We start from the raw sequence: 26777 nt of genomic DNA, 5'->3' as shown, positions 1-26777 counted from the left end.
AGTCAGTAGTCACTATTACCAACAGTCAGTATTACCAACAGTCAGTAGTCAGTATTACCAACAGTCAGTATTACCAACAGTCAGAAGTCAGTATTACCAACAGTCAGTAGTCAGTATTACCAACAGTCAGTAGTCAGTATTACCAACAGTCAGTAGTCACTATTACCGACAGTCAGTATTACCAACAGTCAGAAGTCAGAATTACCAACAGTCAGTAGTCAGTATTACCAACAGTCAGTAGTCACTATTACCAACAGTCAGTATTACAAACAGTCAGTAGTCACTATTACCAACAGTCAGTATTACCAACAGTCAGAAGTCAGTATTACCAACAGTCAGTAGTCAGTATTACCAACAGTCAGTAGTCACTATTACCAACAGTCAGTAGTCACTATTACCAACAGTCAGTAGTCACTATTACCAACAGTCAGTAGTCACTATTACCAACAGTCAGTAGTCAGTATTACCAACAGTCAGTAGTCACTATTACCAACAGTCAGTAGTCACTATTACCAACAGTCAGTAGTCAGTATTACCAACAGTCAGTAGTCAGTATTACCAACAGTCAGTAGTCAGTATTACCAACAGTCAGTAGTCAGTATTACCAACAGTCAGTAGTCAGTATTACCAACAGTCAGTAGTCAGTATTACCAACAGTCAGTAGTCAGTATTACCAACAGTCAGTATTATCAACAGTCAGTAGTCACTATTACCAACAGTCAGTAGTCAGTATTACCAACAGTCAGTAGTCAGTATTACCAACAGTCAGTAGTCAGTATTACCAACAGTCAGTAGTCAGTATTACCAACAGTCAGTATTATCAACAGTCAGTAGTCACTATTACCAACAGTCAGTAGTCAGTATTACCAACAGTCAGTAGTCAGTATTACCAACAGTCAGTATTACCAACAGTCAGTATTATCAACAGTCAGTAGTCACTATTACCAACAGTCAGTATTACCAACAGTCAGTAGTCAGTATTACCAACAGTCAGTAGTCAGTATTACCAACAGTCAGTAGTCACTATTACCAACAGTCAGTAGTCAGTATTACCAACAGTCAGTATTACCAACAGTCAGTAGTCACTATTACCAACAGTCAGTATTACCAACAGTCAGTAGTCACTATTACCAACAGTCAGTAGTCACTATTACCAACAGTCAGTATTACCAACAGTCAGTATTACCAACAGTCAGTAGTCACTATTACCAACAGTCAGTATTACCAACAGTCAGTAGTCAGTATTACCAACAGTTGGTTGGAGGTAAAGCATGACCTTGTCCAAAGATGTGTGTATGTGTTACGTTGGAGTCACAGGTGTATCAACAGAGAAATAGGTGTTATTTTGGAGTCACAGGTGTATCAATAGAGAAACAGGTGTAACAACAGAGAAACAGGTGTATCAACAGAGAAACAGGTGTTATGTTGGAGTCACAGGTGTATTAACAGAGAAACAGGTGTTATGTTGGAGTCACAGGTGTATTAACAGAGAAACAGGTGTTATGTTGGAGTCACAGGTGTATTAACAGAAAAACAGGTGTTATGTTGGATCACAGGTGTATCAACAGAGAAACAGGTGTATCAACAGAGAAACAGGTGTATCAACAGAGAAACAGGTTTATCAACAGAGAAACAGGTGTATCAACAGAGAAACAGGTGTAACAACAGAGAAACAGGTGTAACAACAGAGAAACAGGTGTATTTAACAGAGAAACAGGTGTATTGACAGAGAAACAGGTGTATCAACAGAGAAACAGGTGTATCAACAGAGAAACAGGTGTTATCAACAGATAAACAGGTGTACCAACAGTCAGTATTACCAACAGTCAGTAGTCACTATTACCAACAGTCAGTATTACCAACAGTCAGTAGTCAGTATTACCAACAGTTGGTTGGAGGTAAAGCATGACCTTGTCCAAAGATGTGTGTATGTGTTACGTTGGAGTCACAGGTGTATCAACAGAGAAATAGGTGTTATTTTGGAGTCACAGGTGTATCAACAGAGAAACAGGTGTTATGTTGGAGTCACAGGTGTATCAACAGAGAAACAGGTATATCAACAGAGAAACAGGTGTATCAACAGAGAAACAGGTGTTATGTTGGAGTCACAGGTGTATCAACAGAGAAACAGGTGTATCAACAGAGAAACAGGTGTATCAACAGAGAAACAGGTGTATCAACAGAGAAACAGGTGTACCTTTCTTTTTGAGCGTTCTGATTTCTTGGACATATTCTTCATCTTCTTGTGGAGATGGAATAACACCTGAAGAGGAAAAGGAAACGCATCATCAACACAACAGTCTGAACACATTCAGTTATCTCTATACTTGGAATTCAATCGTGATAAACAGTTAGCGGTTAGCAGTTAGCGGTTAGCGGATAGCGGTTAGCAGTTAGCGGTTAGCGGTTGAATGCATAAACGTTTCATTTGTATTTATTTATCTATTTATTTCACTTTTATTTAACCACGTAGACATTTATAACTGCGACCTGGCCAAGAGAAAGCAAAGGAGTGCGACACAAACAACAACACAGAGTTACACATGGAATAAACAACAACACAGAGTTACACATGGAATAAACAACAACACAGAGTTACACATGGAATAAACAACAACACAGAGTTACACATGGAATAAACAACAACACAGAGTTACACATGGAATAAACAACACAGAGTTACACATGGAATAAACAACAACACAGAGTTACACATGGAATAAACAACAACACAGAGTTTCACATGGAATAAACAACACAGAGTTTCACATGGAATAAACAACAACACAGAGTTTCACATGGAATAAACAACACAGAGTTACACATGGAATAAACAACAACACAGAGTTTCACATGGAATAAACAACAACACAGAGTTACACATGGAATAAACAACAACACAGAGTTTCACATGGAATAAACAACACAGAGTTTCACATGGAATAAACAACAACACAGAGTTACACATGGAATAAACAACAACACAGAGTTACACATGGAGTAAACAACAACACAGAGTTACACATGGAGTAAACAACACAGAGTTACACATGGAATAAACAACAACACAGAGTTTCACATGGAATAAACAACACAGAGTTACACATGGAATAAACAACACAGAGTTTCACATGGAATAAACAACAACACAGAGTTTCACATGGAATAAACAACAACACAGAGTTACACATGGAATAAACAACAACACAGAGTTTCACATGGAATAAACAACACAGAGTTTCACATGGAATAAACAACAACACAGAGTTACACATGGAATAAACAACAACACAGAGTTACACATGGAATAAACAACAACACAGAGTTTCACATGGAATAAACAACAACACAGAGTTTCACATGGAATAAACAACAACACAGAGTTTCACATGGAATAAACAACAACACAGAGTTTCACATGGAATAAACAACACAGAGTTTCACATGGAATAAACAACAACACAGAGTTACACATGGAATAAACAACAACACAGAGTTACACATGGAATAAACAACAACACAGAGTTTCACATGGAATAAACAACACAGAGTTTCACATGGAATAAACAACAACACAGAGTTACACTTGGAATAAACAACAACACAGAGTTACACATGGAATAAACAACAACACAGAGTTACACATGGAATAAACAACAACACAGAGTTACACATGGAATAGACAACAACACAGAGTTACACATGGAATAAACAACAACACAGAGTTACACATGGAATAGACAACAACACAGAGTTACACATGGAATAAACAACAACACAGAGTTACACATGGAATAAACAACGCTCAACACGGTTGGGACCCAAAATGAGGTACCGTGTTAGATAAGGGAGGTAAAGGCAATAAATAGGCCATAGTGGCAAAATAATGACAATTTAGCCATTTAGCATCATAACAGATACATTGCGAAGATGTGATAGAGGTCCTTCCTCATGGACAATAACAGCACATACATCCATGTCTAACCTGTGGGAGAAAGGAAGCCCTTATCCCTCTCCTCTGGATGGAAGACAGTAACTACCGTGACATACACGGTCTCGGGTTGACATCGTCAACATTCCTCATGTACACATGTCCCATCAGTACTCTGTGTCCCATCAGTGCTCTGTGACCCATCAGTGTTCTGTGTCCCATCAGTGTTCTGTGTCCCATTAGTACTCTGTGTCCCATCAGTACTCTGTGTCCCATCAGTGTTCTGTGTCCCATCAGTGTTCTGTGTCCCATCAGTGCTCTGTGACCCATCAGTGTTCTGTGTCCCATCAGTGTTCTGTGTCCCATCAGTGTTCTGTGTCCCATCAGTACTCTGTGTCCCATCAGTGCTCTGTGTCCCATCAGTGCTCTGTGTCCCATCAGTGCTCTGTGACCCATCAGTGTTCTGTGTCCCATCAGTGCTCTGTGTCCCATCAGTACTCTGTGTCCCATCAGTGCTCTGTGTCCCATCAGTGTTCTGTGTCCCATCAGTGCTCTGTGTCCCATCAGTGTTCTGTGTCCCATCAGTGTTCTGTGTTCCATCAGTGCTCTGTGTCCCATCAGTGTTCTGTGTCCCATCAGTACTCTGTGTCCCATCAGTGTTCTGTGTTCCATCAGTACTCTGTGTCCCATCAGTGTTCTGTGTTCCATCAGTACTCTGTGTCCCATCAGTGTTCTGTGTTCCATCAGTGCTCTGTGTCCCATCAGTGTTCTGTGTTCCATCAGTACTCTGTGTCCCATCAGTGTTCTGTGTTCCATCAGTGTTCTGTGTCCCATCAGTACTCTGTGTCCCATCAGTGTTCTGTGTCCCATCAGGACTCTGTGTCCCATCAGTGTTCTGTGTCCCATCAGTGTTCTGTGTCCCATCAGTGCTCTGTGTCCCATCAGTGTTCTGTGTCCCATCAGTGCTCTGTTTCCCATCAGTGCTCTGTGTTCCATCAGTGCTCTGTGTCCCATCAGTGTTCTGTGTTCCATCAGTACTCTGTGTCCCATCAGTGCTCTGTGTCCCATCAGTGCTCTGTGTCCCATCAGTGTTCTGTGTCCCATCAGTGTTCTGTGTCCCATCAGTACTCTGTGTCCCATCAGTGCTCTGTATCCCATCAGTACTCTGTGTCCCATCAGTGTTCTGTGTCCCATCAGTACTCTGTGACCCATCAGTGTTCTGTGTCCCATCAGTACTCTGTGACCCATCAGTGTTCTGTGTCCCATCAGTACTCTGTATCCCATCAGTACTCTGTGTCCCATCAGTGTTCTGTGTCCCATCAGTACTCTGTGTCCCATCAGTACTCTGTGTCCCATCAGTACTCTGTGTCCCATCAGGACTCTGTGTGTACATGGGGTATTGACACACAAGCACCAGCCCATCAGCTAGCTTAGTACCATTCCAGGAAGCCTCAACATTTGGCAAGACAGCACAATCTGGGACCAGGCGATAGGGGGTAAAATGCCCGTCTCAGAGGAACATGAAATGGGGTCAGAAATGAAATACAGAGTGGATTTGTCTGAAATGACATCTTATCAAACAGCTATTCTAGGTTGGAGGAGGAAAGCATAATGCTTAAGACTGTAGAGTGGGAGACTAATGTTCTCTGGAGTGATGAATCACGCTTCACCATCTGCCAGTCTGACGGACGAATCTGGGTTTGGCAGATGCCAGGAGAACGCTACCTGCCCCAATGCATACCAACTGTGAAGTGTGTTGGGGCTGTTTTTCATGGTTCGGACTCCTTAGTTCCAGTGAAAGTGAAATCTTAACGCTACAGCGTACAATGACATTCTAGACGATTCTGTGCTTCTAACTTTGTGGCAACAGTTTGGGGAAGGCCCCTTTCTGTTTTCGGCATGACAATGTCACCGTGCACAAAGCCGAGATCCATACAAAAACAGTTTGTCAAAATTGGCGTGGAAGAAGTTGACTGGTCTGCAAAGAGCCCTGACCTCAACCCCATCGAACACCTCTTGGGATAAATTTGTGCGCCGACTGCACTTTAAGTGTTTTACCCAATACTGCATTCCAAATGGCACCCTATTCCCTATATAGTGCACTACTTTTAGACCAGAGCCCTATGGAACTCTATTCCCTATATAGTGCACTACTTTAGACCAGAGCCCTATGGAACTCTATTCCCTATATAGTGCACTACTGTTGACCAGAGCCCAAAAGGCCTTTCTCATAGTAGTGCACTATAAAAGGGAATAGTGTGTCATTTGGGACCGTAGAGAGAGGATATACAGAGGACAAATCCAATCTGATTTTATTCGCCACTTGCTTGGTAAACAACACGTGTAGAATAACAGTGAAATGCTGACTGGCGTGTCCTTTTCCAACAACGCAGAGCTAAAGATGAAAAAATAAATGGAAACAGGAACATCAGGAATAAATACACCGTGGAATATATATACACAGTGGAATAAATACACAGTGGAATGAATACACAGTGGAATGAATACACAGTGGAATGAATACACAGTGGAATGAATACACAGTGGAATTAAATACACAGTGGAATTAAATACACAGTGGAATATAGACACTGGGGAATGAATACACAGTGGAATTAAATACACAGTGGAATATAGACACTGGGGAATACATACACAGTGGAATGAATACACAGTGGAATGAATACACAGTGGAATGAATACACAGTGGAATGAATACACAGTGGAATGAATACACAGTGGAATATATACACAGTGGAATGAATACACAGTGGAATATATACACAGTGGAATATATATACACAGTGGAATTAAATACACAGTGGAATGAATACACAGTGGAATGAATACACAGTGGAATATATACACAGTGGAATATATACTGTAACGGTTGTCATCTTCCTCTTCTGAGGAGGAGGAGGAAATATCAGACCACTATGCAGCGTGGTAAGTGTTCGTCATATTTATTCCACTGAACACAGAAAACAAACGAACAAGTGAATAAAGGAAACCTGAAACAGTCCCGTATGGTGAAAACACTGAAACGGACAATAACCACCCACAACTAACAGTGGGGAAACAGGCTGCCTAAGTATGGTTCTCAATCAGAGACAACAACTACCCACAACTAACAGTGGGGAAACAGGCTGCCTAAGTATGGTTCTCAATCAGAGACAACAACTACCCACAACTAACAGTGGGAAAACAGGCTGCCTAAGTATGGTTCTCAATCAGAGACAACAACTACCCACAACTAACAGTGGGAAAACAGGCTGCCTAAGTATGGTTCCCAATCAGAGACAACAACTACCCACAACTAACAGGGGGAAAACAGGCTGCCTAAGTATGGTTCTCAATCAGAGACAATGATTGACAGCTGCCTCTGATTGGGAAGCATACCAGGCCAAACACATAGAAATACAACATAGACTACCCACCCCTCTGATTGGAAGAACAAAACATAGAATGCCCACCCCAACTTACGCCCTGACCAACCTAAAATAGAGACATACAAAAGGAACTAAGGTCAGGAAGTGACATATACACAGTGGAATAATCCATCAAAATACTTCAGATACAAACCAGAAAGAGGACCTTTAGCAACACTAATGAGGACATGTCAGTAGAGAACATCTTGTACTGATATTTGACCACAGTCCCCTGAGCTATAAATATGTTCCATTTAAACATTTTAAAAATTCAGGCTCAAACTATTCCACTGGTAAAGATGTCTTGGAGAATAGAGGACTTGGAGAATAGAGGACTTGGAGAATAGAGGACTTGGAGAATAGAGGACTTGGAGAATAGAGGACTTGGAGAATAGAGGACTTGGACTATAGAGGACTTGGACTATAGAGGACTTGGAGAATAGAGGACTTGGAGAATAGAGGACTTGGAGAATAGAGGACTTGGAGTATAGAGGACTTGGAGTATAGAGGACTTGGAGAATAGAGGACTTGGAGAATAGAGGACTTGGAGAATAGAGGACTTGGAGAATAGAGGACTTGGAGAATAGAGGACTTGGAGAATAGAGGACTTGGAGAATAGAGGACTTGGAGAATAGAGGACTTGGAGAATAGAGGTCTTGGAGAATAGAGGACTTGGAGGATAGAGGACTTGGAGAATAGAGGACTTGGAGAATAGAGGTCTTGGAGAATAGAGGACTTGGAGTATAGAGGTCTTGGAGAATAGAGGACTTGGAGAACCTCTATCTCCTAGCCATACGACTGTTCAATGGCTAACAACTGCTTCTCCCCCTCACACCTACACTGCTGCTTAAAATGATTACTGATTAGATGTATTGCGTCCTATATACTGCTGTTCATTGATTGCCATTACTATTAGTATCTATCTATTCATCCTGCTACTGGTCACTATTACTCCTGTTTACATGTACTGTACATATTACCATCGGTATTTATACACTGAGTGTACAAAACATTAGGAACACCTCTTTCCATGACATAGACTGACCAGGTGATTCCAGGTGAACGATATGATCCCTTATTGATGTCACCTGTTAAATACACTTCAATCAAAGTAGATGAAGGGGAGGAGTCAGGTTAAATAGTGATTTTTTTTAAAGACTTGAGGATTGTATATGTCAGAGGGTAAATGGACAAGACAAAACATTTAAGTGTCGTATGTTGCTGTTGGACAACGAAAGCTGAACGAGAGACCTCGGTTTATTGTTTTTGTAACGCTGACAGTGTTTCTATAAACTTATTTTTATTTTGGATCCTGTGGCTCTGTTGGGCTTAGTTGCTGTGAGCGCTGCTGTCGGTCCCGAGATCCCTCCAGATTCCTCAGAGGGGGAAGTGGCTACTCTTAGCAAGCAAGTAGCAAACCTTCACAAGCAAGTAGCAAACCTTCACAAGCAAGTAGCAAACCTTCACAAGCTACTGGGGGATCAACATCCACTGACTTTTTTGTGTTCTTCCACCCCAGTAGCTGGACGCCTCTATAGTTTGGTGGAAGTGTCGCCTCCGTTTCGGCTCTCCACAGCCGACTGGCCGGTGCCCAGCAGGGTTCCACCCGCGAAGGGGTCTCCCTTCGGCGGTGTTGAGATGTTGAGCCCGGACCCGACACAGAATCAGAAACAGCTTTGCCTCCATGGATCCAGAAGTTCCAGGGCCTTCTTCCTTGGTGGCTTCCCATTAATGATCAGATCCGGAAGGTATCTGCGTCTTCGTCCTCTGTTCTGTCTCCCTCTCCAGTGGCTTCTATCTCGGGTTCAGATCCTTGGAGCTCCTAGCCTCACCAGACCGTGAGGCTCCCTGAGAGACCGGCCCATTGAACATCACCAGCTGTCATCATAAGCAGCTCTATGGTGAGAAACATCTTGGTTTTCCAGGCATAAACTCTGTTCTACCCAGGATAACGAGTACAGGACATCACGAGGCTGCTTCCGACTGTTCTACCACAGATGCCGGGAGCTGACACTGTCGTAGTCCGTGTGGGGTCAAACAACATCAGGAGGGCTAGCTCGGAACATCTGATATTTCAGGTCCAGTATCATCGTTGGGCTGCGGGTGTGAAAGATTCAGCAGGCTACTGGCCTTACACATCTGGCTAAAAGACTACTGTAGCTCTGCTGGAGTCACTTTTATTGATAACTTTGACACCTTCTGGAAACAGAAGATCCTCTACAGGAATGACAGAGTCCATCCAAAATCATCTTGGCTCCTGGACTCTGTCCAAGCATTTCAAGGCTACGTTGAAACAATGACTTATCAATGACCCAAGACCAGCTCAGCTAATCCCTACCATTGTGACAATGAGTCGTCATAATGCTGCATTAATGTACATTGCTATACTAAGAGCGTTGGCTGTTAACACTGAGGTGGTGTGTCCCAGTAGGAAGACCACTGTTAACACTGAGGCAGTGTGCCCTAGTAGGAAGACCACTGTTAACACTGAGGTGGTGTGTCCTAGTAGGAAGCACACTGTTAACACTGAGGTGGTGTGTCCTAGTAGGAAGACCACTGTTAACACTGAGGCGGTGTGTCCCAGTAGGAAGACCACTGTTAACACTGAGGCAGTGTGCCCTAGTAGGAAGACCACTGTTAACACTGAGGTGGTGTGTCATAGTAGGAAGACCACCGTTAACACTGAGGTGGTGTGTCATAGTAGGAAGACCACTGAGGTGGTGTGTCATGGTAGGAAGACCACTGAGGTGGTGTGTCATAGTAGGAAGACCACTGTTAACACTGAGGTGGTGTGTCCCAGTAGGAAGACAACTGTTAACACTGAGGCGGTGTGTCCTAGTAGGAAGACCACTGAGGTGGTGTGTCATAGTAGGAAGACCACTGTTAACACTGAGGCAGTGTGCCCTAGTAGGAAGACCACTGTTAACACTGAGGTGGTGTGTCATAGTAGGAAGACCACCGTTAACACTGAGGTGGTGTGTCATAGTAGGAAGACCACTGAGGTGGTGTGTCATGGTAGGAAGACCACTGAGGTGGTGTGTCATAGTAGGAAGACCACTGTTAACACTGAGGTGGTGTGTCCCAGTAGGAAGACAACTGTTAACACTGAGGCGGTGTGTCCTAGTAGGAAGACCACTGAGGTGGTGTGTCATAGTAGGAAGACCACTGTTAACACTGAGGCGGTGTGTCATAGTAGGAAGACCACTGAGGCAGTGTGTCATAGTAGGAAGACCACTGTTAACACTGAGGTGGTGTGTCATAGTAGGAAGACCACTGTTAACACTGAGGCGGTGTGTCATAGTAGGAAGACCACTGTTAACACTGAGGCGGTGTGTCCTAGTAGGAAGACCACTGAGGTCGTGTGTCATAGTAGGAAGACCACTGTTAACACTGAGGCGGTGTGTCCTAGTAGGAGGTGGTGTGTCCTAGTAGGAAGACCACTGAGGTGGTGTGTCATAGTAGGAAGACCACTGTTAACACTGAGGTGGTGTGTCCTAGTAGGAAGACCACTGTTATCACTGAGGTGGTGTGTCCTAGTAGGAAGACCACTGTTAACACTGAGGAGGTGTGTCCTAGTAGGAAGACCACTGTTAACACTGAGGTGGTGTCCTAGTAGGAAGACCACTGTTAACACTGAGGTGGTGTGTCCTAGTAAGAAGACCACTGAGGTGGTGTGTCCTAGTAGGAAGACCACTGTTAACACTGAGGTGGTGTGTCCTAGTAGGAAGACCACTGTTAACACTGAGGTGGTGTGCCCTAGTAGGAAGACCACTGAGGTGGCGTGTCCTAGTAGGAAGACCACTGTTAACACTGAGGTGGTGTGCCCTAGTCGGAAGACCACTGAGGTGGTGTGTTCTAGTAGGAAGACCACTGTCAACACTGAGGTGGTGTGTCATAGTAGGAAGACCACTGTTAACACTGAGGTGGTGTCCTAGTAGGAAGACCACTGTTAACACTCAGGTGGTGTGTCCTAGTAGGAAGACCACTGTTAACACTGAGGCAGTGTGCCCTAGTAGGAAGACCACTGTTAACACTGAGGTGGTGTGTCCTAGTAGGAAGACCACTGTTAACACTGAGGTGGTGTGTCCTAGTAGGAAGACCACTGTTAACACTGAGGTGGTGTGTCCCAGTAGGAAGACCACTGTTAACACTGAGGTGGTGTGTCCTAGTAGGAAGACCACTGTTAACACTGAGGTGGTGTGTCCCAGTAGGAAGACCACTGTTAACACTGAGGTGGTGTGTCCTAGTAGGAAGACCACTGTTAACACTGAGGCAGTGTGCCCTAGTAGGAAGACCACTGTTAACACTGAGGTGGTGTGTCCTAGTAGGAAGACCACTGTTAACACTGAGGCGGTGTGTCCTAGTAGGAAGACCACTGTTAACACTGAGGTGGTGTGTCCCAGTAGGAAGACCACTGTTAACACTGAGGTGGTGTGCCCTAGTAGGAAGACCACTGAGGTGGTGTGTCCTAGTAGGAAGACCACTGTTAACACTGAGGTGGTGTCCTAGTAGGAAGACCACTGTTAACACTGAGGCGGTGTGTCCTAGTAGGAAGACCACTGTTAACACTGAGGTGGTGTGTCCCAGTAGGAAGACCACTGTTAACACTGAGGTGGTGTGTCCTAGTAGGAAGACCACTGTTAACACTAAGGAGGTGTGTCCTAGTAGGAGGTGGTGTGCCCTAGTCGAAAGACCACTTTGTGCAGCTCACCCTGCACTATCAAGTCTACTTCTGATAAGCTTCCCAGTAAAGCAGTAAAAACAATCAAGCAAGACAGAAAAGTGCTAAAAATAGCCAATATTAACATACTGAGAAAGAAGGTCCATGAATTCATGAACTTGCTGGTAAACAGATGACATTCATATTCTGCTGGCTCTAATCAAGCTGCCCACTCAAGAAAAAACCTTCAAACTGTAACCAGTGCCTGCAACCTGGTTCAGGTTATCAGTCAACCTACCAGGGTAGTTACAAACAGCCTGGTTCAGGTTATCAGTCAACCTACCAGGGTAGTTACAAACAGCCTGGTTCAGGTTATCAGTCAACCTACCAGGGTAGTTACAAACAGCCTGGTTCAGGTTATCAGTCAACCTACCAGGGTAGTTACAAACAACCTGGTTCAGGTTATCAGTCAACCTACCAGGGTAGTTACAAACAGCCTGGTTCAGGTTATCAGTCAACCTACCAGGGTAGTTACAAACAGCCTGGTTCAGGTTATCAGTCAACCTACCAAGGTAGTTACAAACAGCCTGGTTCAGGTTATCAGTCAACCTACCAGGGTAGTTACAAACAGCCTGGTTCAGGTTATCAGTCAACCTACCAGGGTAGTTACAAACAGCCTGGTTCAGGTTATCAGTCAACCTACCAGGGTAGTTACAAACAGCCTGGTTCAGGTTATCAGTCAACCTACCAAGGTAGTTACAAACAGCCTGGTTCAGGTTATCAGTCAACCTACCAGGGTAGTTACAAACAGCCTGGTTCAGGTTATCAGTCAACCTACCAGGGTAGTTACAAACAGCCTGGTTCAGGTTATCAGTCAACCTACCAAGGTAGTTACAAACAGCCTGGTTCAGGTTATCAGTCAACCTACCAGGGTAGTTACAAACAGCCTGGTTCAGGTTATCAGTCAACCTACCAGGGTAGTTACAAACAGCCTGGTTCAGGTTATCAGTCAACCTACCAAGGTAGTTACAAACAGCCTGGTTCAGGTTATCAGTCAACCTACCAGGGTAGTTACAAACAGCCTGGTTCAGGTTATCAGTCAACCTACCAGGGTAGTTACAAACAGCCTGGTTCAGGTTATCAGTCAACCTACCAAGGTAGTTACAAACAGCCTGGTTCAGGTTATCAGTCAACCTACCAGGGTAGTTACAAACAGCCTGGTTCAGGTTATCAGTCAACCTACCAAGGTAGTTACAAACAGCCTGGTTCAGGTTATCAGTCAACCTACCAGGGTAGTTACAAACAGCCTGGTTCAGGTTATCAGTCAACCTACCAGGGTAGTTACAAACAGCCTGGTTCAGGTTATCAGTCAACCTACCAAGGTAGTTACAAACAGCCTGGTTCAGGTTATCAGTCAACCTACCAGGGTAGTTACAAACAGCCTGGTTCAGGTTATCAGTCAACCTACCAGGGTAGTTACAAACAGCCTGGTTCAGGTTATCAGTCAACCTACCAAGGTAGTTACAAACAGCCTGGTTCAGGTTATCAGTCAACCTACCAGGGTAGTTACAAACAGCCTGGTTCGGGTTATCAGTCAACCTACCAAGGTAGTTACAAACAGCCTGGTTCGGGTTATCAGTCAACCTACCAGGGTAGTTACAAACAGCCTGGTTCAGGTTATCAGTCAACCTACCAGGGTAGTTACAAACAGCCTGGTTCAGGTTATCAGTCAACCTACCAGGGTAGTTACAAACAGCCTGGTTCAGGTTATCAGTCAACCTACCAAGGTAGTTACAAACAGCCTGGTTCAGGTTATCAGTCAACCTACCAGGGTAGTTACAAACAGCCTGGTTCAGGTTATCAGTCAACCTACCAAGGTAGTTACAAACAGCCTGGTTCGGGTTATCAGTCAACCTACCAGGGTAGTTACAAACAGCCTGGTTCAGGTTATCAGTCAACCTACCAGGGTAGTTACAAACAACCTGGTTCAGGTTATCAGTCAACCTACCAGGGTAGTTACAAACAACCTGGTTCAGGTTATCAGTCAACCTACCAGGGTAGTTACAAACAACCTGGTTCAGGTTATCAGTCAACCTACCAGGGTAGTTACAAACAGCCTGGTTCAGGTTATCAGTCAACCTACCAGGGTAGTTACAAACAACCTGGTTCAGGTTATCAGTCAACCTACCAAGGTAGTTACAAACAGCCTGGTTCAGGTTATCAGTCAACCTACCAGGGTAGTTACAAACAACCTGGTTCAGGTTATCAGTCAACCTACCAGGGTAGTTACAAACAGCCTGGTTCAGGTTATCAGTCAACCTACCAGGGTAGTTACAAACAACCTGGTTCAGGTTATCAGTCAAACTACCAGGGTAGTTACAAACAACCTGGTTCAGGTTATCAGTCAACCTACCAAGGTAGTTACAAACAGCCTGGTTCAGGTTATCAGTCAACCTACCAGGGTAGTTACAAACAACCTGGTTCAGGTTATCAGTCAACCTACCAGGGTAGTTACACACAACCTGGTTCAGGTTATCAGTCAACCTACCAGGGTAGTTACAAACAACCTGGTTCAGGTTATCAGTCAACCTACCAAGGTAGTTACACACAACCTGGTTCAGGTTATCAGTCAACCTACCAGGGTAGTTACAAACAACCTGGTTCAGGTTATCAGTCAACCTACCAGGGTAGTTACACACAACCTGGTTCAGGTTATCAGTCAACCTACCAGGGTAGTTACAAACAACCTGGTTCAGGTTATCAGTCAACCTACCAGGGTAGTTACACACAACCTGGTTCAGGTTATCAGTCAACCTACCAGGGTAGTTACACACAACCTGGTTCAGGTTATCAGTCAACCTACCAGGGTAGTTACAAACAACCTGGTTCAGGTTATCAGTCAACCTACCAGGGTAGTTACAAACAACCTGGTTCAGGTTATCAGTCAACCTACCAGGGTAGTTACAAACAGCACAGGAATGAAATCATCAACATGTATTGATCACATCTTTACTAATGCTGCAGAAATTGGCTTTAAAAGCAGTATCCAGATCCATCCGATGTTGTGATCACAATACAGTAGCCATGTCTAGGAAAACCAAAGTTCCAAAGGCTGGGCCTAATAGAGTGTAAGAGGTCAGGCTGGGCCTAATATAGTGTATAAGTGGTCATACAATACGTTCTGTAGTGATTCCTATGTTGATGATGTAAAGAATAGTTTCTGGTCTGTGGTGTGTAATGAGGAGCAACCAGACGCTGCTGTTCTGTGGTGTGTAATGAGGAGCAACCAGACGCTGCTGGTCTGTGGTGTGTAATGAGGAGCAACCAGATGCTCCTGGTCTGTGGTGTGTAATGAGGAGCAACCAGATGCTCCTGGTCTGTGGTGTGTAATGAGGAGCAACCAGATGCTCCTGGTCTGTGGTGTGTAATGAGGAGCAACCAGATGCTCCTGGTCTGTGGTGTGTAATGAGGAGCAACCAGATGCTCCTGGTCTGTGGTGTGTAATGAGGAGCAACCAGACGCTGCTGGTCTGTGGTGTGTAATGAGGAGCAACCAGACGCTGCTGGTCTGTGGTGTGTAATGAGGAGCAACCAGACGCTGCTGGTCTGTGGTGTGTAATGAGGAGCAACCAGACGCTGCTGGTCTGTGGTGTGTAATGAGGAGCAACCAGACGCTGCACTTGACACATTTATGAAATTGCTCATTCCATTTACTAATAAGCATCCGTTAAGAAAATGACTGTAAAAACGGTTAAATCCCCTTGGATTGATGAGGAAGTGAAAAACTGTTAAATCTCCTTGGATTGATGAGGAAGTGAAAAACGGTTAAATCCCCTTGGATTGATGAGGAAGTGAAAAACGGTTAAATCCCCTTGGATTGATGAGGAGGTGAAAAACGGTTAAATCCCCTTGGATTGATGAGGAAGTGAAAAACGGTTAAATCCCCTTGGATTGATGAGGAAGTGAAAAATTGTATGGTTGAGATGGATGAGGCAAAAAGTATGGCAAATGAGTCTGGCAGCACAACCGATTGGTAAACGTACTGCAAATTAAGAAATCATGTGACTAAACTGAATCAAAATAAACTATACTATGCATCAAAGATACATTATATTAAGAATGATAATAAAAAGCACCTTAAATGAACATTTTGGGGAGAAAAAGCCATCTTGGCTCCATCATTCATTGAGTCAGATGGCTCATTTATCACAAAACCCACTGATATTGCCAACACAATTAATCATTTTTTCATTGGCAAGATCAACAAACTTAGGGACGACATGCCAGCAACAAACTCTGACACTACACATCCAAGTATATCTGACCAAATTGTAAAAGATGAGCATTGTACTTTCGAATTCCGCAAAGTCAGTGTGGAAGAAATTCCGTAAAGTCAGTGTGAAAAAAATGATTGTTGTTTATCAACAATGACAAGCCACCGGAGTCTTACAATCTGGATGGAAAATTACTGAGGAATAATGGAGGATGGTATTGCCACTCCTATTTGCCACATCTTCAATTTAAGCCTACTAGGCATAATTTAAGCCCTCAGGCCTGGAGGGAAGCTAAAGTCATTCCGCTACCCAAGAACAGTAAAGCCCCCTTTACTGGCTCAAATAGCCGACCAATCAGTCTGTTACCAACCCTTAGTAAACTTCTGGAAAAAAATGGTGTTTGACCAGATACAATGCTATTAAACAGTAAACAAATTGACAACAGACTTTCAGCTCGCATATAGGGAAGGACACTCAACAAGCACGGCACTTACACAAATGACTGATGATTGGCTGAGAGAAATTAATGATAAAATGATTGTGGGGGGCTGTCTTGTTAGACTTCAGGGCAGATTTTGACATGATCTATCATAGTCTGCTGCTGGAAAAACATATGTGTTATGGCTTTACACCCCCTGCTATAATGTGGATGAAAATGTACTTGTCTAACAGAACACAGAGGTTGTTCTTTAATGGAAGCCCATCAAATATAATTAAGTTAGAATCAGGAATTCCCCAGGGTAGCTGTTTAGGCCCCTTGATTTTTTCAAATTTTTATGAACGACATGCCACTGACTTTGAGTAAAGCCAGAGTTTATATGTATTTCTATGTATGTGGATGACTCAGCACTATACACGTCAGCTACTACAGCGACTGAAATGACTACAACTCTAAACAAAGAGCTGCAGTTTGTTTGTTAAATACTAAATATTTCTAAATATTTCTAAAACTAAAAGCATTGTATTTGGAACAAAACACTCACTAAACCCTAAACCTCAACTACATCTCGTAATAAATCATGTGGAAATTGAGCAAGTTGAGGTGACTAAACTGCTTGGAGTAACCCTGGATTATACACTGTCATGGTCAAAACATATTGATACAACAGTAGCTAAAATGGGGAGAAGTCTGTCCATAATAAACCACTGCTCTGCTCTGCCTTCTTAACAGCACTATCAACAAGGCAGGTCCTATAGGCCCTAGTTTTGTCTCACCTGGATTACTGTTCAGTCGTGTGGTCAGGTGCCACAAAGAGGGACTTGGGAAAATTGCAGTTGGGTCAGAGCAGAGCAGCACGGCTGGCCCTTAAAAGTACACGGAGAGCTAACATTAATGACATGCATGTCAATCTCTCATGGTGGAAGAGAGATAAAGGTGATCTGGCCTACCTGGTTAAATAAAGGTGATCTGGTCTACCCGGTTAAATAAAGGTGATCTGGTCTACCTGGTTAAATAAAGGTGATCTGGTCTACCTGGTTAAATAAAGGTGATCTGGTCTACCTGGTTAAATAAAGGTTAAATTAAAAAACTAATTAAATTAAACACATAGGCACAGACACATGCCTACAAACACATGATAACATACAGACACACAGACGTACAAATGGATTTTGCGTTGTAGATATGTGGTCGTGGAGTATGGGCTCTGAGGACACACACTTAGTGTGTTGTGAATTCTGTAATTAACATATTGTAATATTTTTACAATTGTATAACTGCCTTAATTTTGTCAGATTATTATTATTAATAATAATTATAATTATTTTTATGGATGGGGATCCATAATAAATAAATAAAGTATGGTAGTAGGTGCCAGGCGCACCGGTTTGAGTGTGTCAAGAACTGCAACAGCGCTGTGTTTTTCAAACTCAACAGTTTCCCTGTGTGTATCCAGAATGTTCCACCACCCAAAGGACATCCAGTCATCTTGACACAACTGTGGGAAGAATTGGAGTCAACACGGGTCAGCATCCCTGTGGAACGCTTTCGACACCTCGTAGAGTCCATGCCCCCCGACAAATTGAGGCTGTTCTGAGGGAGAAAGGGGGAGCAAGACAATATTAGGAAGGTGTTCCTAATGTTTTGTGCATTCAGTGTATATTCCTGCTAACAGTCACTTTTCAGCACTGTTTACATGTATATATTACCATGAGTATATTAGCATCAGTATTTATGTATTCCTACTTACGGTCACTTTTCAGCCCTGTTTGACTGACGATTGGCTGAGTTAAATTGATGATGAAAAGGGGGCTGACGATTGGCTGAGTAAAATTGATGATGAAAAGGGGGCTGACGATTGGCTGAGTTAAATTGATGATGAAAAGGGGGCTGACGATTGGCTGAGTTAAATTGATGATGAAAAGGGGGCTGACGATTGGCTGAGTTAAATTGATGAGGAAAAGGGGGCTGACGATTGGCTGAGTTAAATTGATGATGAAAAGGGGGCTGACGATTGGCTGAGTTAAATTGATGAGGAAAAGGGGGCTGACGATTGGCTGAGTTAAATTGATGAGGAAAAGGGGGCTGACGATTGGCTGAGTTAAATTGATGAGGAAAAGGGGGCTGACGATTGGCTGAGTTAAATTGATGAGGAAAAGAGGGCTGACGATTGGCTGAGTTAAATTGATGAGGAAAAGGGGGCTGACGATTGGCTGAGTTAAATTGATGAAGAAAAGGGGGCTGACGATTGGCTGAGTTAAATTGATGAGGAAAAGAGGGCTGACGATTGGCTGAGTTAAATTGATGAGGAAAAGGGGGCTGACGATTGGCTGAGTTAAATTGATGAGGAAAAGGGGGCTGTTTTTGTTGGACTTCAGTGCATCTTTTGACATCATGGATCACAGTCTGCTGCTGGAAAAACGTGTGTTTTATGGCTTTGTGTACCTTCCTATCACGCCTACACACACACACACACACACACACACACACACACACACACACACAGAGAGAGAGAGACACAGACACAGACACACACACAAACAGACAGAGACACACTTACTAACTCCCACACACCAACACTCACTCACACACACACACACACACCTACTAACTCCCACACACCAACACTCACTCACTCACTCACTCACCCACACACACACACACACACAGACACCACGTACCGTATGCTGCTGTCATTCTGCCTACTATTATAATTATTTATATTATCATTAAAGGAGCTATGGCTGTCATTTCTATGGAAATCTATCTGAACAATGATAACATAGAATCTGACCAAATTATGCAAGATTTTAGTTCTGGGTTAAAAACAACAGTATTTTAGTTCTGGGTTAAAAACAACAGTATTTTAGTTCTGGGTTAAGTGACAGCATGTGTATGGTAACAAATATCAACCAAAGTAGTTTTGTCGAAGTAGTTCAGTTTGGAACCAACCATTTGAAGGACTATATAGGTAATTTCTCGAGGTAACCCATTCTGTAGTAAACCATTTGAAGGACTATACAGGACTGTCAGAGACTCTAGGCCTCTGAACCCAACACCGGCAGGGTAGCCTAGTGGTTAGAGCGTTGGACTAGTAACTCGAAGGTTGCGAGTTCAAACCCCCGAGCTGACAAGGTACAAATCTGTCGTTCTGCCCCTGAACAGGCAGTTAACCCACTGTTCCCAGGCCGTCATTGAAAATAAGAATTTGTTCTTAACTGACTTGCCTGGTTAAATAAAGGTAAAATAAAAAAAATAAAAAAATAAAAACCGCACGGGGTAAAAAAAAAAACGGTCACGCAGCCGGGTACAAAGAGCACTGACACACGCGCAGGTTTTCCGGAGCGCAGTGGTGCCGCACATTCGCACTTTGTTCTCGCTCACAGCATTTATTGCCGCGCTTGGCTGAAAAACATTAGCATTATAGCCCAATAAATGTCATCATTGTGTCATTTTCCAACCTCACTAATGTACACCCAAACCTGTGCGTAAAAGGTAAGCGTTTGACAGTTTCTCTACTACAGACGAAAAGTTGTCTTACCTTCGCATAGCAGCATATGATCAACCCCAACGGCAACAGATAACCAATGACTAAAATAGTGACTTTGTAGGTGTGTTTGGAAGCGCTTGCGTACCACGCTTCCCAGCAGAACGAACTGTTCGGCGCTTCCGGGTGGTCAGTAAGTATCTGGTGTTGCGCCACTGGTATAGAGAATATGAACGATAGTGCCCAAATCACACAGACCCCTGTGAGGGCATTCCTCCTGTTGCGAATGCAGGGGGACTTTTTGGAGTGTACAACAGCTATGTACCTGTCCACTGACATGGCAACCAGCGTGAAGATGCTCACCAGCATACACACCATCACTAAATAGTGAACACATTTACATAAAAAGGCTCCAAATATCCACTCAGGTAGGGAGTATATAGTAGCCTGGAACGGGACACAAAATAGCAAAAACAATAGATCCGCTATACTTAAATTGAGGATGAAAATGTTTGTCGTACTTCTGTTGCGCCGGGCCTTGATTTTCCCTATTACAATCATCACTAGAGAGTTCCCGACGACACCCAGGAGAAATATACATCCAAAAATCACCGGAACAATCACCGCCTCCGGGCCACCGTGGTCTTCTTCACCGGCACACGCCGTCAGGTTGCCGGTGTTTAATAACTCGGTCCAGGCGTAGCCCGTTTCGTTGCCCGGCAGCAGCATGGTTCTCTCTCTCTCACACGGCCGCGGCGTCCTCGTCCAGACGTTCCAGGAGTTTAAGAAATAACAGCGTTGCTATCTCCGGAGAAAGTGGTGATTTTGTCCAGAGCCTCGCATGGTATACAATGTGGTCTATGTATCACACTCAGTCCAGTAACACTGCTGTGTCAAGTTCCAGATGTGTTGGGTTTATGCTACTTTTACGCATCGTTTGGGGGAAATGGTTATGCGTTTATCCACTTGTGAGAAAAGCCGACTACAACAAGTGAAAGGAGGCTTGGTCTCCCGATGCGCGTCTTCGACGGAACACACTAACCATAGCCTGGCTATGACAGATACAGTATAGGCGAACCCAGGCGGTCATGAAGCGGTAAAATGAAACCATGTGTTGTCCAAAACCTCTCGGAGCTCCTTATAGTAACATGAACACGGAGACCTTTCAGCGCTGGTTCCTTCTGCTGTAAAAAAACGTACTAAAACCTTAATGGTATAATTAAGCAATAAGAAACGAGTGGGTGTGGTATATGGCCAATATACCACGGCTATGGACTGTCCATAAGCACTACGCAGCGCGGGGTGCCTGAACACAGCCCTTGGCCACATACCACAAACCCGTGAAGGTGCCTTATTGCTATTGTAAACAGGTTACCTACAGGTTGACAACCTCTACTGTGGAGTACGTCTGGAGATCATTATACCATGGAGCGGAAAGGGTTTGAGTGAAACACTGTGAGGTGTGAAGACTGGAAAGAAAACAACAACCTATTTACACCAGTTCCTCCCGGCAATAGCGGTCTATGATTTCTATCATGGCTTTTATGTTATATGACGTTTCGTTTCATTGTCTGACATCATTTAAAATTAAATATATTTATATCAGTATTGACAGTAGCAAGTGTTATTATTAATATTTGTGCTAACTCGAATCTTGAATATTTGACAGAGAGAAATCCTCGGATAAAATACTACGTGGCAAAACGAAAGTACCACTTGGTTGGATATCCGAAACTAAAAACAAATCACTGCCTCTAGGATAGTTTTGGTCTTCTATATGAACCCCTGCATGTCACGTGTGCTCCCTCTCCGGTCTCTCTAGATCACCAGGCTGCTCGTTATGGAGCACACCTGTCACCATCGTTACGCGTGTCAGTGCATTACGACACTCACCTGGACTCCATAACCTCCCCGATTGCCTGCCCTATAGATGCCCCTCTCTTTGGTTCCTTCGCTATATATGTCCCTCTCTTTGGTTCCTTCGCTATATATGTCCATCCCTTCGGTTCCTTCCCTATATATGTCCCTCCCTTTGCTTCCTTCCCTATATATGTCACTCCCTTTGGTTCCTTCCCTATATATGTCCCTCTCTTTGGTTCCTTCCCTATATATGTCCCTCCCTTTGGTTCCTTCCCTATATATGTCCCTCTCTTTGGTTCCTTCCCTATATATGTCTCTCTCTTTGGTTCCTTCCCTATATATGTCTCTCTCTTCGGTTCCTTCCCTATATACGTCACTCCCTTTGGATCCTTCCCTATATATGTCTCTCCCTTTGGTTCCTTCCCTACATATGTCCCTCTCTTTGGTTCCTGCCCTATATATGTCTCTCCCTTTAGTTCCTACCCTATATATGTCCCTCCCTTTGGTTCCTACCCTATATATGTCACTCCCTTTGGTTCCATCCCTATATATGTCCCTCTCTTTAGTTCCTTCCCTATATATGTCCCTCTCTTTGGTTCCTTCCCTATATATGTCCCTCCCTTTGGTTCCTTCCCTATATATGTCACTCCCTTTGGTTCCTTCCCTATATATGTCCCTCTCTTTGGTTCCTTCCCTATATATGTCCCTCTCTTTGGTTCCTTCCCTATATATGTCTCTCCCTTTGGTTCCTTCCCTATATATGTCCCTCCCTTTGGTTCCTTCCCTATATAGGTCACTCCCTTTGGTTCCTTCCCTATATATGTCACTCCCTTTGGTTCCTTCCCTATATATGTCACTCCCTTTGGTTCCTTCCCTATATATGTCCCTCTCTTTGGTTCCTTCCCTATATATGTCACTCCCGTTGCTTCCTTCCCTATATATGTCTCTCCCTTTGGTTCCTTCCCTATATATGTCACTCCCTTTGGTTCCTTCCCTATATATGTCTCTCCCTTTGGTTCCTTCCCTATATATGTCTCTCCCTTTGGTTCCTTCCCTATATATGTCTCTCCCTTTGGTTCCTTCCCTATATATGTCCCTCCCTTTGGTTCCTTCCCTATATATGTCTCTCCCTTTGGTTCCTTCCCTATATATGTCTCTCCCTTTGGTTCCTTCCCAATATATGTCACTGCCTTTGGTTCCTTCCCTGTATATGTCCCTCTCTTTGGTTCCTTCCCTATATATGTCCCTCTCTTTGGTTCCTTCCCTATATATGTCACTCCCTTTGGTTCCTTCCCTGTATATGTCCCTCTCTTTGGTTCCTTCCCTATATATGTCTCTCCCTTTAGTTCCTACCCTATATATGTCCCTCCCTTTGGTTCCTACCCTATATATGTCCCTCCCTTTGGTTCCATCCCTATATATGTCCCTCTCTTTAGTTCCTTCCCTATATATGTCCCTCTCTTTGGTTCCTTCCCTATATATGTCCCTCCCTTTGGTTCCTTCCCTATATATGTCACTCCCTTTGGTTCCTTCCCTATATATGTCCCTCTCTTTGGTTCCTTCCCTATATATGTCCCTCTCTTTGGTTCCTTCCCTATATATGTCTCTCCCTTTGGTTCCTTCCCTATATATGTCCCTCCCTTTGGTTCCTTCCCTATATAGGTCACTCCCTTTGGTTCCTTCCCTATATATGTCACTCCCTTTGGTTCCTTCCCTATATATGTCACTCCCTTTGGTTCCTTCCCTATATATGTCCCTCTCTTTGGTTCCTTCCCTATATATGTCACTCCCGTTGCTTCCTTCCCTATATATGTCTCTCCCTTTGGTTCCTTCCCTATATATGTCACTCCCTTTGGTTCCTTCCCTATATATGTCTCTCCCTTTGGTTCCTTCCCTATATATGTCTCTCCCTTTGGTTCCTTCCCTATATATGTCCCTCTCTTTGGTTCCTTCCCTATATATGTCTCTCCCTTTGGTTCATTCCCTATATATGTCACTCCCTTTGGTTCCTTCCCTATATATGTCTCTCCCTTTGGTTCCTTCCCTATATATGTCTCTCCCTTTGGTTCCTTCCCTATATATGTCTCTCCCTTTGGTTCCTTCCCTATATATGTCCCTCCCTTTGGTTCCTTCCCTATATATGTCCCTCCCTTTGGTTCCTTCCCTATATATGTCTCTCCCTTTGGTTCCTTCCCAATATATGTCACTGCCTTTGGTTCCTTCCCTGTATATGTCCCTCTCTTTGGTTCCTTCCCTATATATGTCCCTCTCTTTGGTTCCTTCCCTATATATGTCACTCCCTTTGGTTCCTTCCCTGTATATGTCCCTCTCTTTGGTTCCTTCCCTATATATGTCTCTCCCTTTGGTTCATTCCCTATATATGTCTCTCCCTTTGGTTCCTTCCCTATATATGTCCCTCCCTTTGGTTCCTTCCCTATATATGTCCCTCACTTTGGTTCCTTCCCTATATATGTCTCTCCCTTTGGTTCCTTCCCTATATATATGTCACTCCCTTTGGTTCCTGCCCTATATATGTCTCTCCCTTTGGTTCCTTCCCTATATATGTCTCTCCCTTTGGTTCCTTCCCTATTAATGTCCCTCCCTTTGGTTCCTGCCCTATATATGTCACTCCCTTTGGTTCCTGCCCTATATATGTCTCTCCCTTTGGTTCCTTCCCTATATATATCACTCCCTTTGGTTCCTTCCCTATATATGTCTCTCCCTTTGGTTCCTTCCCTATATATGTCTCTCCCTTTGGTTCCTTCCCTATATATGTCCCTCCCTTTGGTTCCTTCCCTATATATGTCCCTCCCTTTGGTTCCTTCCCTATATATGTCTCTCCCTTTGGTTCCTACCCTATATATGTCCCTCTCTTTGGTTCCTTCCCTATATATGTCTCTCCCTTTGGTTCCTTCCCCAGGCGTTATTGTTTCTGTTCCTGGTTCTTATTTTGTATTATCAGTGTTTAAATGCTAAATTGTAATTACTTTGCTACTACGGCCTATTTATTGCCTTGCCTCCCTAATCTTACCTCATTTGCACTCACTGTATATAGACTTTTCTATTGTGTTATTGACTGTACGTTTGTTTATTTCATGTGAAACTCTGTGTTGTTGTTTGTGTCGCACTGCTTTGCTTTATCTTGTCCAGGAGGCAGTTGTAAATGAGAACTTGTTCTCAACTGGCCTACCTGGTTAAATAAAGGTAAATTAAAACACTCACTTCCTGAACTTGCTTCCTGACTCTCAGCGCATATCGTTACACAGCAGGATTCAATTAGGGGATCAATCAATAATTAATCTCTTCCTTAAAGTTGAAACAAATTATCTACCACACTTGCTTTGGCAAAGTTAACATATGTTTCCCATGCCAATAAAGCCCCTTGAATTGAATTGAATTGAGAGAGAGAGACAGACACACAGATGAGAGATAGAGACAGACAGATACACAGAGAGAGAGAGATAGAGAGAGAGAGAGACCTATTGTACTAACAGTTTACTTGTTCAGTGAATAGGAATATTTATATATATAGACAACGTAATAGTTTATAGTTACTGCATTTCTGACTGCTAATCTCTCTTTCTGCAACATGAAATCACTATCAGTTAGTACAGGGCCTAAACTCATCAACCTATCAGTCAGCATGTGGAACATTCAGGGCCTAAACTCATCAACCTATCAGTCAGCATGTGGAACATTCAGGGCCTAAACTCATCAACCTATCAGTCAGCATGTGGAACATTCAGGGCCTAAACTCATCAACCTATCAGTCAGCATGTGGAACATTCAGGGCCTAAACTCATCAACCTATCAGTCAGCATGTGGAACATTCAGGGCCTAAACTCACCAACCTATCATTCAGCATGTGGAACATTCAGGGCCTAAACTCACCAACCTATCATTCAGCATGTGGAACATTCAGGGCCTAAACTCATCAACCTATCAGTCAGCATGTGGAACATTCAGGGCCTAAACTCATCAACCTATCAGTCAGCATGTGGAACATTCAGGGCCTAAACTCATCAACCTATCAGTCAGCATGTGGAACATTCAGGGCCTAAACTCATCAACCTATCAGTCAGCATGTGGAACATTCAGGGCCTAAACTCATCAACCTATCAGTCAGCATGTGGAACATTCAGGGCCTAAACTCATCAACCTATCAGTCAGCATGTGGAACATTCAGGGCCTAAACTCATCAACCTATCAGTTGGCATGTGGAACATTCAGGGCCTAAACTCATCAACCTATCAGTCAGCATGTGGAACATTCAGGGCCTAAACTCATCAACCTATCAGTCAGCATGTGGAACATTCAGGGCCTAAACTCATCAACCTCTAGACTGAAGAGTTTAACATTGGAGTTCAACACACATCTTAAAGATGTTGACGTCATAATTCTGCAGGAGACATGGTGTAAGGCTGACGTTGTCACTCACTGTCCCACAGGCTACAGAGAGGTCACTGTCCCACAGGCTACAGAGAGGTCACTGTCCAACAGGCTACAGAGAGGTCACTGTCCCACAGGCTACAGAGAGGTCACTGTCCCACAGGCTACAGAGAGGTCACTGTCCCACAGGCTACAGAGAGGTCACTGTCCCACAGGCTACAGAGAGGTCACTGTCCCACAGGCTACAGAGAGGTCACTGTCCCACAGGCTACAGAGAGGTCACTGTCCCACAGGCTACAGAGAGGTCACT

At 43.7% G+C, this 26777-nt stretch overlaps 1 protein-coding gene across 1 annotated transcript in view; it reads right to left on the bottom strand.

The window, feature by feature from the left end:
* LOC110516022 (galanin receptor type 1-like) overlaps positions 1-21759 on the bottom strand; it is a 43961-nt gene extending 22202 nt beyond the window's left edge. Inside the window, exons 1-2 of the mRNA XM_036981696.1 lie at positions 20273-21759; positions 2198-2263 (exon numbers count right to left, since the gene is read on the bottom strand). Of these exons, the coding sequence (XP_036837591.1) occupies positions 2198-2263; positions 20273-20947 (741 nt within the window). The 5' untranslated portion in view covers positions 20948-21759. The remainder of the gene's footprint in view (positions 1-2197; positions 2264-20272) is intronic.
* Positions 21760-26777: the final 5018 nt, after the last annotated feature.

Source organism: Oncorhynchus mykiss, chromosome 6 (assembly GCF_013265735.2).
Source record: "Oncorhynchus mykiss isolate Arlee chromosome 6, USDA_OmykA_1.1, whole genome shotgun sequence".
Taxonomy (NCBI): domain Eukaryota; kingdom Metazoa; phylum Chordata; class Actinopteri; order Salmoniformes; family Salmonidae; genus Oncorhynchus; species Oncorhynchus mykiss.
This window is presented reverse-complemented; position numbering and strand designations above follow the sequence as displayed.